This window comes from Portunus trituberculatus, chromosome 6, assembly GCF_017591435.1.
Source record: "Portunus trituberculatus isolate SZX2019 chromosome 6, ASM1759143v1, whole genome shotgun sequence".
NCBI lineage: Eukaryota > Metazoa > Arthropoda > Malacostraca > Decapoda > Portunidae > Portunus > Portunus trituberculatus.
The window spans coordinates 5,258,889-5,274,338 of NC_059260.1; the positions used below are offsets into that span (position 1 = coordinate 5,258,889).

The 15,450-nt window shown below is 41.3% G+C and overlaps 1 protein-coding gene across 2 annotated transcripts in view; it reads left to right on the forward strand.

Moving 5' to 3' along the window:
• Window positions 1-15,450, forward strand: part of LOC123518605 (poly(rC)-binding protein 3-like) — a 185,268-nt gene that overhangs the window by 151,045 nt on the left and 18,773 nt on the right. The window contains exons 5-6 of one of the 2 annotated variants that reach the window (XM_045279506.1): window positions 1,438-1,710; window positions 4,927-5,379. In XM_045279506.1, the coding sequence (XP_045135441.1) occupies window positions 1,438-1,710; window positions 4,927-5,379 (726 nt within the window). The remainder of the gene's footprint in view (window positions 1-1,437; window positions 1,711-4,926; window positions 5,380-15,450) is intronic. The other variant, XM_045279511.1, reaches the window with a different exon arrangement.

The window sequence follows — 15,450 nt, forward strand, 5'->3', positions numbered from 1 at the left end:
AAAATGGTCTAATCGTACACAAATCGTAAGGTGAAAATGTGTACCAGTATTGAAGGGGTTAACAATATCCCACAAACACACAATCTCTTTCTCTCATTCTTTCCCTCAGTCATACAGTTTTCTACATTTCCACACATACACAAACTGAATTTCCAGCAGCGTCACTTAACAGAGGCAGCGTTTTAATACAGGGCACTCAGGAAGGCCCATACAAGCTGCTGTGTTCCTCTCCCTCACTGCTGGGGGAGATAAAAGCAGGGATGTGGAAATTTTGGCTTGTAAAAGTGAAATAACAAAGAGGAGGGCTTGTGAGATATTTTTGTACCTCCTCCCCTTCCCCTTCCTCCTCTTCCTCCTCCTCTTCTCTTTCGTTTGTGTGTTAGTGCTTTTATTATTATTGTTGTTAGTTTTGTTCTCTTGCCATGACTGTTTTCAAAGGCCAAAGATATGATTAGCTGGGTTCTCGAGAGTGTTTTTCTCCTGTTCTTGTAGAAGTCTTGTTAATCTGTATATGTGAGTATTTAGCCCCATCAGTACCATGACACATTTCCATATTCATTTTGCTTACTATTTGGTGATTTTATACAACTCCAGAAACTTATGTGGGGATTGAAATAGTGAAGACTGTGGCCATTAATCTTCTAACCTCCATAGACCCTTCCTAATGTCAATAAAATGTACATAAATCTCAAGGTAAAAATGTGTCCCAGTATTGAAGGAGTTAAAGTTTCCTAGTGAATGCTCCAGGTGTGTAGAGGCTTATGTGGTACTGCTGCAGGTGTGTAAGGGGTGTAAAGGTGTTATAGATGTGTGGACAGCCTCAGTGTGTGTGGTAAATGGATAGAATACTAGAAAACCAATTAAAAGAGTCTTAGAAAAGGAAATGAAGGAAGGTTGAGAATAAAGAACATCCTGGAAAACTTGTGTCACTTCAGCTAGAGACCTTTTCTTTCACCTAACAAAAAAAAAAAAAATAAGTGAAATAAATAAGACCTGCTTTTGTGACCTAACTTGACCTAAAATGCCCCTTTCTTCCTACAGTTCTTGGGTCATATAACAAAACAATAGGAGATACGAGTACCTACATTAAAAAAAACTTCCACATAAAAAGAAAATAAATAAATGAATAGAAAAACCCAGCTGTCCCGGAGCTAACTTGATCTAAGACCCCCTTTTTTCCCCAACACTTCCTGGGTCAGAGGTGCCAGAATAATAAGAAATAAGAAAAGGAAATGCCTTCACATAAAAAGAAAAAACTTACCATCCCAGAGCTAACTTGACCTAATTTGACATAAAACATTCCCTTTCCCCAACAGTACCAAAACTGAAGAAAATAAGAAAAAGAAAAAAAAAAAATGCCTTCACATGAAAAAAAAAAAAAAAAAACTTACTATCCCTGAGCTAACTTGACCTAAAATGCCCCTTTTCCCCCAACAGTTCCTGGGTCAGATGTACCAAAACAACGGGAGTGGAGGAGGAGGTCAGCAACGCCCACCCATCACCCTTCGCCTGATTGTGCCCGCCTCGCAGTGTGGTTCTCTCATCGGTAAGGCCGGCTCCAAGATAAAGGAGATCCGAGAGGTGACTGGCGCTTCAATCCAGGTGGCATCTGAGATGCTGCCAAACTCAACTGAGAGAGCAGTAACTGTTTCCGGAACCTCTGAAGCCATCACTCAGTGCATCTACAACATCTGCTGCGTCATGTTGGAGGTGTGTACAGCGCTGTGTGGTGTGATGCTGTGTTGGTAGGGTGGTGTGTGTGTGTGTGTGTGTGTGTGTGTGTGTGTGTGTGTGTGATGCTGTTTGGGGTGTGTGTAGTTTGTCTTTATGTGTGGTGTTGTTTGGGTGCGTGCGTGTGGTTTGTCTGTGTGTGTGGTATTGTTTAGGGTATGTGTGTGGTGTTTGAGGTTGTATGGTTTCTTTTGTGTGTGTGGTGTTGCTTGGGGGTGTGTGGTGCTCTTTAGGGATGTGTGTTGTTGTTTGGGGGTGTGTTGTCAGTACTGAAGGTGTATTTTGGGGTGTTTAGTGTGCTTGTGTGGTGCATTTGTGTTTAGGTGTGTGTGTGTGGTGTTTGTAGTGCTAGTGTTGTGGGTATGTTAAGGTGCTTAAGATGTATTTGGACATGTGTGTGGTGTGTTTGGGTGTGTATGCTATTTAGGGGGATGTGTATGGGTGTGTGGTGCTGTTTGGAGGTGTATGGAACTATATGTGGTGATGTGTGAAGGTGTGTAGGTGTGTGTTCACTGTTTGATCTGCTGCAGTCTCTGACGAGACAGCTAGACGTTACCCTATGGAATGAGCTCAGAGCTCATTATTTCCGATCTTCGGATAGGCCTGAGACCAGGCACACACCACACACCGGGACAACAAGGTCACAACTCCTCGATTTACATCCTGTACCTACTCACTGCTAGGTGAACAGGGGCTACATGTGAAAGGAGACACACCCAAATATCATCACCCGGCCGGGGAATCGCACCCCAGTCCTCTGACTTGTGAAGCCAGCGCTCTAACCACTGAGCTACCGGGCTGTGTGGCCGTGTAGGTGTGTGGTGGTGATGAAGGTGTTTTGGGGTGTGTGTGGTGTTGTTTAAAGGCATATAGAGGCATGTGTGACTGCTGCAGGTGTGTTTGAGTGTATTGTGAGTGTTTAGAGGTGTGTTTGGGTGCATGTGTGAATCTTTAAGGGTTCCTAGTAAGTACTCCAGGTGTGTAGAGACATATGTGGCATTGGTGCAGGTGTGTAAGTGGGTGTACAGGTGTTACAGGTATGTGGACAGCCTTAATGAGTCTAATAATTGGGTAGATTACTAGAAAAACTATAAAAAGTCGGGAAAAGGAATTGAAGGGAGGTTGAGAATAAAGACAAATAAGAGATGGAGAGCAACAGAGGGATGGAATTGTGGGAGAACTGAGGAAGAGACACAAGAGGAAAGTACAAGGGAGAGAAACGACTGGAGGAGATTTTTACTTGACACTAACCTCTCACTTGGGGGAAACAGAAGAAGAAAAAGTGTGTGTGTGTTTTTGTTTGTAATATGAAGGGAAGAGATGATGAGAGAAAATGAGTTAACAGGAAGGTATGAAGAGGAGGAAGAGGAGAAATGTAGGGAGATGAAAAGGGAAATAAGGAAATACAGATAAATGAAAACTAAAGAAATAAATTAGTTTCGGGTTGTATTTAACTAGTTGTATTGTGTGTGTGTGTGTGTGTGTGTGTGTGTGTGTGTGTGTGTGTGTGTGTGTGTGTGAATTAGTCTTTATTTATTTATTTTTTTTTTTCATCTTTCGTTATATTTTTTTCCTCCCTATCTTGTCCTTTCCTCTCCCATGTGTCTATACTGTACTTCAATTTCAGACTGTGCACTTTTTGTCAAATTAATGTTTTTTCTTCTTTTTTTGTGTGTGTGTTCTCAAATTTGCAGCTTTTTCTCATCACTCCAGTACCAGATTTTTTTTATTATTATTATTATTTATTAATTTGTTATTTTTCATATATTTTGTGTGTGTTTCTTCTTTAATTTCATGTTTTAATCATAGTTTTTGTCTTGCTTCTGTGTGTGTGTGTGTGTGTGTGTGTGTGTGTGTGTGTGTGTGTGTGTGTGTGTAGCAATGAGGGGACTGCGTTGTATAATGACCGTTTTATTTCACCTCCAGCAGAGATGACAGCGCTGGTTCACCTCGGCATTCATTTCACTGCATGAATCTTGATCTATTGAAATGATGCAATGCCGGGCTGCTCACTCACATAGATAATTAGAATTAGTGCGCAACCTTCCCCTTTTGTTTTTATTCATTTTATTGTCCATCATCCTTCCCTTTTTCTGTTTTTTATTGTGCATCTTGATTTTTTTTTTTTTTTTTTTTTTTTTTTTTTTTTTTTTGTGTTACCTCCCCCTTTTCTTAGTTTCTTTTATTGTGTCCCACCCTTCCTTTTTTTATTTACTATTTATTTATTTATTCATTTATCTATTTAGTATTTTTAGGGAATATATGCAAATACCTCAATGTTGAATTTCCAGCATTTCATTTTTTTCTTTTTCTTATTTTTTTTCTGCTAAACTTTGTGATAATTCCCTCTTAAATCAAAATATGTAAGACAGAAAACTTTCCACCTGCCAAAGTTTCACATGAATATAAAAAACGAATATAGTAATAGTAGTTTGACCACCTTTTTGCATTTACCTATAGAAAAGAATCCAATCACTTTATAAACACTCAAGAATTTCCAATGTATACTGAAACTTTACTAATTTTCATATGCTTTCTGTTTTCCCTTCCCTTTACAACCTTTTCATTCCCAAACATTCAACTTTGATATTTTACTCAGCAACTTTTTCCTATCTAGTAATCTTTAATCTTCCTTCACTCTATGGAAAAGCTGGCCATCATCCTTGCCAGCCCTCCACTCCTCATTTCTACCCCAGGAATGTTCAGTGCAATATTTCCGAGGTTGCAGTGGTAGTTGTAGAAGTGGTAGTCAGTCAGGGTGTGTCTTTACTCAGTTATATTGGTTTGTTATTTGGTTGCTCATTCAGTCAGTCAGTTAATCATGGAGTTGTTTTGTTAGTCAGTTAATGAAGCAGTTGTTAAATCTGTTAGTTGGTTAGTTAGGTAATCATTCAGTTATTTATTCAGTCAGTCAGTGAGTAGTACCAGATATACCTAGACTGAGTATCTTGAGAGTGTGTGGGGAAATGTTTAGTTCCTGCAGTGAGTGAGTGAGTAGTATTGGGTGTTGAGTATCATTGAGTAGAGACAGACATTGTTACTCCTGCAGTGGGTGAGTAAGTGAGTGAGCTCCAGCGATGAGTAATGTAGAGTGTGAGTGAAGGGCAAGGCCAGATGACTAACCCTTGCAGTGAGTGAGTGTGTTGTTGAGTGAGTGCCGTGTGATGCCACACTGACCTGTGCCCCTCGTTGCAGTCCCCTCCCAAGGGCGCCACCATTCCCTACCGCCCCAAGCCTCAGGTGGCCGGGGGCCCCGTCATCCTCGCCGGGGGACAGGCTTACACCATCCAGGGCAACTACGCCGTCCCCTCCGCCCCGGACGTGAGTACAGTTCCCTTTGTTCCCCCCCCGCCGCCGCCGCCTCTAGGGGGCCCCCCGTTCATGGCCGCCGCCCCCCTCAGTCCCCTCCTGCCCCCATGCCCCGTCTCCACCACCACCGCCGCCGCCCCCTCCCCCGGCCCCACCACGCAGCACCACATCATCGCCCCGGCGCCGGCACAGTGCCACACACACCACCTGCAGCTCACCAGCCCCGGACACCCCCCAGGGCACCCCCAGGGCCACCCCCCGGGGCACCCGCCTGATCACATGAAGAACGGACACATAGGGCTTGTGCCCCCACCGCACCTCCACCACCACATGCCCGATGTAAGTCCCCGGCCCCCACCCATGCTGCCCCACCCCACCCCACCCCACCCTTCACCCCAGAGTGACCCCGTGTGACCCAACCTCCCTACCCTGTGTCCCTCACCCACCCCCCTCACCCACCACCCAACCACCACCCACCGTCACCACCTGCATGCCCCTCTACCCCCAATTGCTGCTGCTGCTGCCACATGCTGCCACCCTCACCCCTCACCACTCCGACCACGGCCCATCATCCCTAGGCCACCCCTCACCCCTCCCCCAAAGCACACACCTGCCTGGCCACCACCACCACCACCACCACACCCCTGCCCCTTCCTGCCCCACACCACCACACCACCGCCCCACCACCACCTCCACCACCGCCCCGCATGTTCGTGGCTGTTCATGTAGTGTTTACAAATAAAAGAGAGAAAAAGAGAGAAAAGAAGGACATGTTTGATAAAAGAACAGGTGTAGTGCTCATCTCCAGCTGGCCGCCCAGGTGTCTTGGCCACTTAGGTGCAAACGAGGGCCAGGTAGGGGGGGGGATGTGGTCCGACGCACCTCTTCCTGCCCCCCCCACCACCACCACCACAACCACCACCACCACTGCGCTTCTTCAGGTCTCCCCCCACCACCCTTACCTAGCCCTCACCACTACCACCACCACCACCTCCACCTCCTCTCCTTCACCCTATGAATGCTCCAGCACCTGTTATTTTGTGTCTTAACCTGTTTGCTGATTCCTCCTCCTCCTCCTCCTCCTCCTCCTCCTCCTCCTCCTCCTCCTCCTCCTCCTCCTCCTTCATCCCATTTCCTCTCATTTCACTACTTTCATACTTGCTTTGTGTGTGTGTGTGTGTGTGTGTGTGTGTGTGTGTGTGTGTGTGTGTGTGTGTGTGTGAGTGTTGGTTCCTCTTCCTCTTGCAGTTATTGTGAGTGTGTTTCTCTCCACGCACATGAGCTTGTCATGTGTGCATTTTGTGTATGTGTGTGTTTTCTCTGTCTGTCTGTCTGTCCATCTGTCTGTCTGTCTGTCTGTCTGTCTGTCTGTCACTTTGGGATGTAGTTGTTTGGCATGGTATGGCTCTCTCTCTCTCTCTCTCTCTCTCTCTCTCTCTCTCTCTCTCTCTCTCTCTCTCTCTCTCTCTCTCTCTCTCTCTCTCTCTCTCTCTCTCTCTCTCTCTCTCTCTCTCATTAAATTCTCTTGATTTCTTTTATTTATTTTTTTTTCTTTTTTTCATATTTTTTCCTCATTATATTCTCTTCCGGAAAATTCAGATTTGTGGAGATTTTTTTTTCCTGCCTTTCTTTCCTCATTTCTTTTTCTTCCTATCCTTTTTATCTCAGCATTTCCATATTTATTCCCCCATTTTATTCTCCTCTCACCACCACCACCACCACCACCACTATCATCATCATCATCATCATCCTCATTCACTCCCCCAATGAGACTATGACAAAAATACATATTCTCTCTCTCTCTCTCTCTCTCTCTCTCTCTCTCTCTCTCTCTCTCTCTCTCTCTCTCTCTCTCTCTCTCTCTCTCTCTCTCTCTCTCTCTCTCTCTATCCTGTCAGTTTAAAAGAAAAGGAAGTTTAAAAAAAGAAAAAAAGAAAATTAAAGTCAATTAGGTTTAAAGGCATGTATCCCATAAATTTAAGGTCCTCATCTGTCACCTCCTCCTCCTCCTCCTCCTCCTCCTCCTCCTCCTCCTCCTCCTCCTCCTCCTCCTCCTCCTCCTCCTCCTCCTCCTCCTCCTCCTCCTCCTCCTCCATGGGACATTCTTCTTCTATTTTTATTTTGTTCTTTTTTTTTTTCTCCCCCTCAAGATTTTTTTATTTTTTATTGTTTTTGTATGTGGTTCTCTCTCTCTCTCTCTCTCTCTCTCTCTCTCTCTCTCTCTCTCTCTCTCTCTCTCTCTCTCTCTCTCTCTCTCTCTCTCTCTCTCTCTCTCTCTCTCTCTCTCTCTCTCTCTCTCTTCTCTTCTCTTCTCCTCCTCCTCCAGCTTGTTCATCTTTCTTTTTCCTCCCCACCACCACCACCACCACCACCACCACCTCCTCCCCAACCTTCCCCAACCTAAGTATTGTGCATGTTTGTCAGTCACTGGTCTCCCCACCCTACCTATGCCTCTATTAGCACCTCCCCAACCCTTTTTCCCAACCTTCCCCAACCTTCCAAATGATAAAAAAAAGGGATTGCAACTCACACACTCCCCATATACCTCAATACCCAACCATATTTCCCTGTTCCCTCCATTTCCTTACATTCCCCATTCCTCCCCACCATTCCCCACCATTCCCCACTCCCCAACACGCTATTCTTGCTTTTTCATACTTATAGTAACCTCTTGTTGTATATCTGTGTGTTTGTATGTGTGTGTGGTTGAGTGAGAGGGAGTGTGGGAGTGTCCATGTGTGCGTGTGTGTGTGTGTGTGTATGTTTCTCTTGCATGTACACTTAACTGGTCCTCTCCCTCTCCCCCCCTGGACTGTGTGTGCGCATTGCCAGTCACATGTGCACGCCTCAAGCTTCCCTCATGTAGGTTTGCTGTGTTATTTTCTTTTTTTTTTTTTTTTTTTTTTTTTTTATTTTTTTTTTTTTTTTTTTTTTTTTTTTTTTTTTTTTTTTTTCATTGCCACTTACTCTCATCATTTTTTTATTTATTCATTTTCCATCTCCATTGTTGTATTTTCATCATTGTCATCATTTTATCTATTTCTATCTATCATTGTTATTGTCATTCTTCATTTCATTTCATCTTTTTTTTTTTTTTTTCTTCATTCCTTTCATTCTCTCCCCTTCACTTCAGTTGTTCCCGTTGTTCTGTTGTTTTCACGGTCGTCATTACATATTTTCATCATCGTCATCATTTTGTCTATTTCTATCTATCCCCCTTCCTTGTCCCCCCATTTTGTCATTCTTCATTTCCTCTCTCTTTTTTTCCTCATTCCTTTCATTCTTTCAGTTGTTTCCTTTCCTCTGTATCTCCATCTATTTTTTTCACTCATTCCTTCTACTTATTCACTTATTTATTCCTCTTATTATTTTTTTTTCTACTCTACACTCTTTATTCACTATTTGTTCATTATTATTATTGACTTTCACTATTTTCCATTTTTATTGTGATTTTTTGTTATCCATTTATATTTCCTTGTTATTCATATCTTTACTGTTTTTTTATTATTATTACTTTTTATATTTCTTTTCTTATTGTTTATTTATATGTATTTTTTAATTGATTGTGTGTATTTTCTTATTTGCTTTTTATTTATATTTGTTTTATATTCTTTTTTTTTTTCCTTATCTTTCTAACCCTTCTTATATATTTTTTATTTATTTTTCTCTTAGTTTTTTTCTATGGTCAGTTATTTCATTTATTTTATTCTTTCTATGTATGTATTTATTAATTACTTTCATTTACTTCATTCCTCCTATTCCTTTTTTCTAGTTATTCATTATTTTATTTATCTATTTTCATTCACAGTCATAATCGCATCTTATTTTTTCATTATTTTCATTATTACTTCTTCTTTTCAATTCTCTATAGCTTCAAATATGCTTCATTCGTACTATATAACCTTTCTTTCCTTTATTTGTTGTTTTATGCCATCTTTATCTACAGTTGCATCTTATTACCAGCGTTATTTATCCCTCCCTGGTCACTCTGTTATCCTCTATGGCTTCAATTTTACATTTAATCATATAATCTTTAATATTTCCTTTAATTTTTCTTTCTTTTCTTCCCCCTAATCGCGGTTTCTTACTTTTTTCCCTCAATATTGCGGTCTCATTTATTCTTAGCCGAGTAAAAAAACAATCCGAGTCGCTTGTTCGTCCATCCATCCATCCGTCCGTCTGTCCGGCCTTCTATTCCGTTCCTGCTCCCTTCTCGTCAGCACGCCCGGCATTCTTGTCTCCCGGCCACGGCATTCTGGCATTCTTGGTCGGCCCGGCACTGAGCAGACGGAGGAAATAAATAAATCTGAGCGCTGTGTGACATTTGTGTGTCTTCCGTATCTCACACACACACACACACACACACACACACACACACACACACACACACACACAGAGAGAGAGAGACAAAAGTACAGCAATAGATACAGTGTAAATTAATTGGCTTGTTCTCTCTCTCTCTCTCTCTCTCTCTCTCTCTCTCTCTCTCTCTCTCTCTCTCTCTCTCTCTCTCTCTCTCCTCTCCTCTCCTCTCCTCTCTCTCTCCTCTCCTCTCTCTCTCTCTCTCTCTCTCTCTCTCTCTCTCTCTCTCTCTCTCTCTCTCTCTCTCTCTGGTGATACACGCACACACTCATCACAGCAGCCTTCACAGAGACAGGTAGCAGGTGTTGTTGGTAATTAGTGTGTCAGGACAGGTAAAAAATCAATAAAGCATTCAGTTTGCTGAGAGAGAGAGAGAGAGAGAGAGAGAGCGAGCGAGCGAGCATACTGTGATGTCTATGGTATTCAGAAAGTTAAATTACCGTTGTTAATAAGATTCATTTGTATTTAGGAGAAAGGATTTATATGTGTAATTGCAGTTATTTTTGTGTTATTGTTTGCTGGAGTGTGTGTGTGTGTGTGTGTGTGTGTGTGTGTGTGTGTGTGTGTGTGTGTGTGTGTGTGTGTGTGTGTGTGTGTGTGTGTGTGTTATGAGCCTAGTGTATTGATAGATAGATGAATAGGTAGATAGATTATTATTTTCTTATCTTTCATCATATTTGCTATACTCTCAGGTAAATAGTTTGTTGAATATTACAGTGAGGCATTTCATTCATCAGGTTTTTAGATTCTATGTATAATTTGGTGTTTAATTAGGTAGCCAGGTGAAAGCAAGCAGGTAGAGATGGGCAGGTGCACCAGTGTGGCCTGTACTGCCTCCCTCTCACACCTCCACCACCCTCACCATCATTCAAGATGGTGGTGCTAAAAAGTAAATTGAACCTGCCTTGGGAATTGAAAAAAGCTTAATTGAATATGTCACACTTGTTCTTTTCTCAGAAGTGACATGAAAGTAAGGTTTGTCTGTATTGTTCCCTTGTAATGATTTTTAGTACATTATCTTTGGGTACTGGACAAAATTCTGATGAGTGATATTTGAAGTGTTCACCTCTCCACTCAATACATGGAGGGTGTGTTATTGCCAGCCTTGTTTGTGTCAGTCTTCCTATTGTGAGACATTGAAGGACTGTCTGGCACAGCACAGCAAAGTTTAGCACAGCACACAGCTCTACCCGTCGCATTATGTCAGTCACAGCTGGAGTGGAGGGGTGCAGAACAGCATTGTGAGATCCATTGGTCATATATGTTGTATTCCAGAGACTTCCCAAACACTTATTAATGAGTGAAAATTCTTGTATAAACCATGGCAAAGGATAAGATCTATAAATTGCAGTTGACCTGTGTTATGGCAGGAAAAGATGTCATGTCTTCCTCTCTTGAAAGAAAATGTAATTATTGTGATATAGTAACTTGCTGTTCTGTCTTCCCATGAGGAACGTCCCAATATTATGACAAGCAGCACCTCAGGCCCCGATAAACAAGATGAGGTGTTACTGATGGCTTGCACACCACACAGCCATAAAGAAAAATTAGCTGTTGTATTTATTAAGCTAAATGTGGCCATAAAATACCACAGCCCTGAGTGATGGTGCCACAATGCTGCTGTGTGTGTGGCGGACCCAGCCACCGCTGAGGCATAGAGGTAGCAGCGTTCTGTGAGGAACATCAAGTCACACCCAAAAAAAAAATTAAATTAAAATTTTAAAAATGATATACCAATTGTGGAGCAGAAGGGAAATAAAACATGTCAAACTACAAGAACAGCAATAAAAATAAACACCATTGAAAAGACGAGGGCTCCACCTACATCTACATTTACATCTACATCTACAGTAACTCCTCCACCTGCCAGGAATCCCTTCACAGTTTTCAGGGAGTGACAAATAGGTGACCTTGTGTACTGTACATACCTCACAGTGTTGGCAGACTCCCTCATGCAGGATTGTGTTGCCCTACCCTTGTGTAGGGAGAGTAACTGATGTAACACTGTATTATAGCAAGGGAATGCTGAAGATGGGAAGGAATAAAAAGGAAAGGGACACAAGACAGTAATAACAAGAGAATGCTGATGATAGAAATAAACTGAGAGGAAAGATTACACAAGATGATGACACACACAATATAGTAGAAACAAGAGGATGCTGAGGATAAAAATGAACAAAAAAGGAAGAATTACACAAGATAACAGTAATAACTCACTCTGTATTACGAGATACTATAAAAGATGAGAATAAGTAATAAGGAAAGTGACATACGATAACTATAACACACACAACAGATTGCCGAGGATGGGAATATACAATAAAACAACATAAAACAATAACAACAACAATGGTGACAGGTGTAGCCGTGTCACTCACCAGGCAGCACCACTGTTGTCTTGGTGGCCTGGCATGTGTTGTGGCTTGCAATGGAGCTTGTAATGCCTGTGTGGCAAGTGAAAAAAAATGACCTTTAAATCTCTCTCTACCTCAGGCTGGCATTGCACTGAGGAACTGTCAAGACAAGGCACTACATCTTGTCCCTTTGTGGCCCTTGATAAAAACTACACCTTTAATCTTCACACTGAGCTGACACCAGATCTAAGGAAATGAAAGTTGTCAGTTTTGAAGGGGAGAAAAAAAGAGGTGAAGTTGTTTTGATTGAGAATGAAAAGCTTAAAGAGGGAATCAGAATACTTAAGAATGTCAAGTCAAGGTGAGATATTTTTCAGGAAAGGAAAGAAAGTTATCAGTTTTAGAAGGAAAAAAGAGATGAAGCTGTTTTTGCTTGAGAATGAAAAGCTTAAAGACAGAATTCAGAAGGATGGTAGTCACGTCAAGATAAGATATCACTTTTTGCCTCACTGTAGGAATAACAATACAGAGTTATGTGGCGGCTTTCTCATCTCACTCATAGAATACAGTGGCTATGTTCTGTCAACCTCTTCATTTGAACCAACACTCAGCAAGTGTCAATGAAAGAAGAACTAATTATAGAGTACAGTGGTTATGTTCTGTCAACCTCCTCACTCAGCAAATCTCAGTGAAAATAGGACAAATTAATTTTCTCATCCCAGTCCTCTTAGTTGCCTTTCAAGACATGGAGAATGCAGTGGCTGTGTTCCCTCATCTTCTCTGTGGCTGTTTACTAGCACTTGCCAGACCTCAGTAAAGAAAGATAAGGATTCCTCGTCCTAACACTCGCTCTCTTAGTCACCTTGTAAGACACCCAGACTTGCGACGCCTATCCTTCAGCCTCCCTCCCTGTGGACACTTCAGCATTTGACAAATCTAAGTGAAAATATAATTAATGGATTTCAGTTCTCTCTTGTACCACCTACATATATATATATAGATCAAAGTAGACTTCAAGGATTAACTGCATCACTGTGTAAACTCTTAGAAATTACCAGTGTTGAAGTGAAGCGCAACAGACATCGTTGTTACAAATGTCATTGTATGTAGGTAAATTTTTAGAAGTATATTGAAGTAAAGGGCCTCACTTAGCATTGGTGTGGGTGTTCATCTTTTCACTGCCACACAAAACAGTTCATACCACCACAAGCACACGTCACTATTTTTTGTTGGTGTGAGTCTCTTAATGTCTGTTGTGTTCCTCTTTAAGACCAAATCTTCAATGATGTCTTAGTTTTTCAAGGCAAGGTATCACAGTTTTAATCTCAAATGAACAGTATTTCTCTCCTTTTGACCAGTTTAACAGCATTGCCAAAGTTTTCAAGGCAGGATAGCACAGTTTTAGTCTCAAATGATCAGTGTTGCCAGGGTTTATCAAGGCTGAATACCAGTTTTTAGTTACAAATGACCAGTGTATCTTTTCTTTTGACCTATAATTCCTTAATGATGTCAGAGTTTTTCAAGGCAAGATATCACAGTTTTAGTCTCAAATGAACAGTGTTGCTAGAGTTTTTCAGGACAGGACATCACAGTTCTTAGCCTCAAATGAACAGTATAGCTCTCCTTTAGACCAACTCCATAATGATGTCAGAGTTTTTCAAGACAGGATATAATAATAGTTCTTAGTCTCAAATGGCCAGTATCTCTCTCCTTTTGATCAGTTCCCGAGTGTCAAGGCAGGATTTCACAATTTTTAGGCACAATTTTCTGTCATATCTCCCCTTTAGTCCAGCTCCAGGCAGTACATTGCAGTTTTCAGTCAGTGGTGTTGAGGGGAAAACATTTGATTGACAGGACAAGGAAAGCAGGGCAGGAGAGAAGTACTTTTGTGCCCCAACTGTTCCACCACCAAGGAACTCACTGGGAAATTTAACTCCTCCATCCTTGCTCTGCTTTCCCTTGCCTTCGATCAACAGGCAGGGAAAAAAGTTTGAGTTGCCGGACTTTGTTTGAAGGCCTGACTTGGTGAGCAGTGTTAGTGTGTGGCGAGTGGCAGCCTTTGTGGTGCCAGTTTGAGGGATAGGTGTTTTGTTGTATTGTGACTGCCAGTACAAGGTGTGGGCTCAGTGAATGTCCATCAGATATGTAGGTACTGGTGAATATTGATTTCTTTTTGTTTATCGCATTTATTCATTCTGTTTGTTTGTTTTTTGTTTACACTTATGATTTGGTCTTTTATCCTTATGAATGTTGAATCTCACTATAAATGAAAACCTCAAAAACCTTTAAGAAATAACAAAAAGCACAATTAATTTCAAACTTTACAAATACATTTGATATTGTACGATTTATTTACAGAAATACAAAAGAACGTAACCTTGCGAACAATTCCTGTCGTGTACAGCTATGACAGGGGGAAGAGAGAGAGAGAAACAGAGATACGGAAACATCATGCTATTTATTTGAGAGACACAGGCTGGGAAAAAGACACAAACATTTGGGTGTGCAGGGAAAGAATGAAGTGGTGTGTGTTTAAACCTGTTAGCATGTGACGTGGCGCCAGAGTGACAGACAGAAGCCGGCACAGGAACAGTTCAGATTTGACGAGGCAGAACAAAACTTTCGTGTCGGCATTGCATCTGCTTGAATTAGTAACACAGAGACCAGAGAGTGAAGGGAGCAGGCAGGAGGCAGGAGTGTGCTTGTGGGGAGGTTAACAGACTGATGGAGCTGTTTTAATATGGAGAAGTAATTGTTAGGTTGATGAAGTTTTTGATATGGGAAGTAATTGCTAAGATGAAGTTTTTGATGTTGAAAGTAATGTTTAAGTTGATGAAATTTTAATATGGAAAGGAATTGTGAAGTTAAAGTTTTTGATATGGAAAGGAATTGATCAGTTGATGAAGTTTTTCGGTATGAAATTGTAAACAGTGAGAATGAAGTTTTTTTAATAGACTAGAGAATATTTATTATGATGGATAGAATGATGAGTGAAGTTTCTTTTAATATGGTAAGGAAATGTAAACAAATTGGTGAACGATAATCTTTTAATATGATGGTAGGGAATTGTAAACAGATTGCTGAGTGAAATCTTTAATATGTTAGGAAATTGTTTAGATTCATTAATGAAGTTTTATAATATTGAAATTGCTGTTACAGAAGACAAATATGCAAGAAATTATTTACATATGTGTTAATAGTAATCTCTCTTAAGTACTCCAGGAAGCATATTATAATCACAGTATTACCATTAATTTTACAACCATATTATGTACTCAGATTTCAAGAATGTAGGAGAATGAATAACAGAGAAGCACACGACTGAGGCAGTATTGGATGTGTGAATGTAGGGAAATGTTTATCTCTGTTTGTGTGGCTTTAAAGGTGAAAAGGTGAAGGTTTAATGGCATCAGGTGTTTGAGAGAGAGAGAGAGAGAGAGAGATGGCATAAGTGTAGCTCTCATCACACACACACACACACACACACACACACACACACACACACACACACACACACACACACACACACACACACACACACACACACATCGTTCAACCAGAAAAACTTCATCGCCTCTTTATTGTGTTTTTTTTTTTTTTTTTTCCCAAACAGTCTTTTTTCCCCATCGATTTTTCCCGCCTGTGCTCCAGCGCGTCTTGTCGTAAAAACCGCCAGTCACGCGTTTTTATCTCT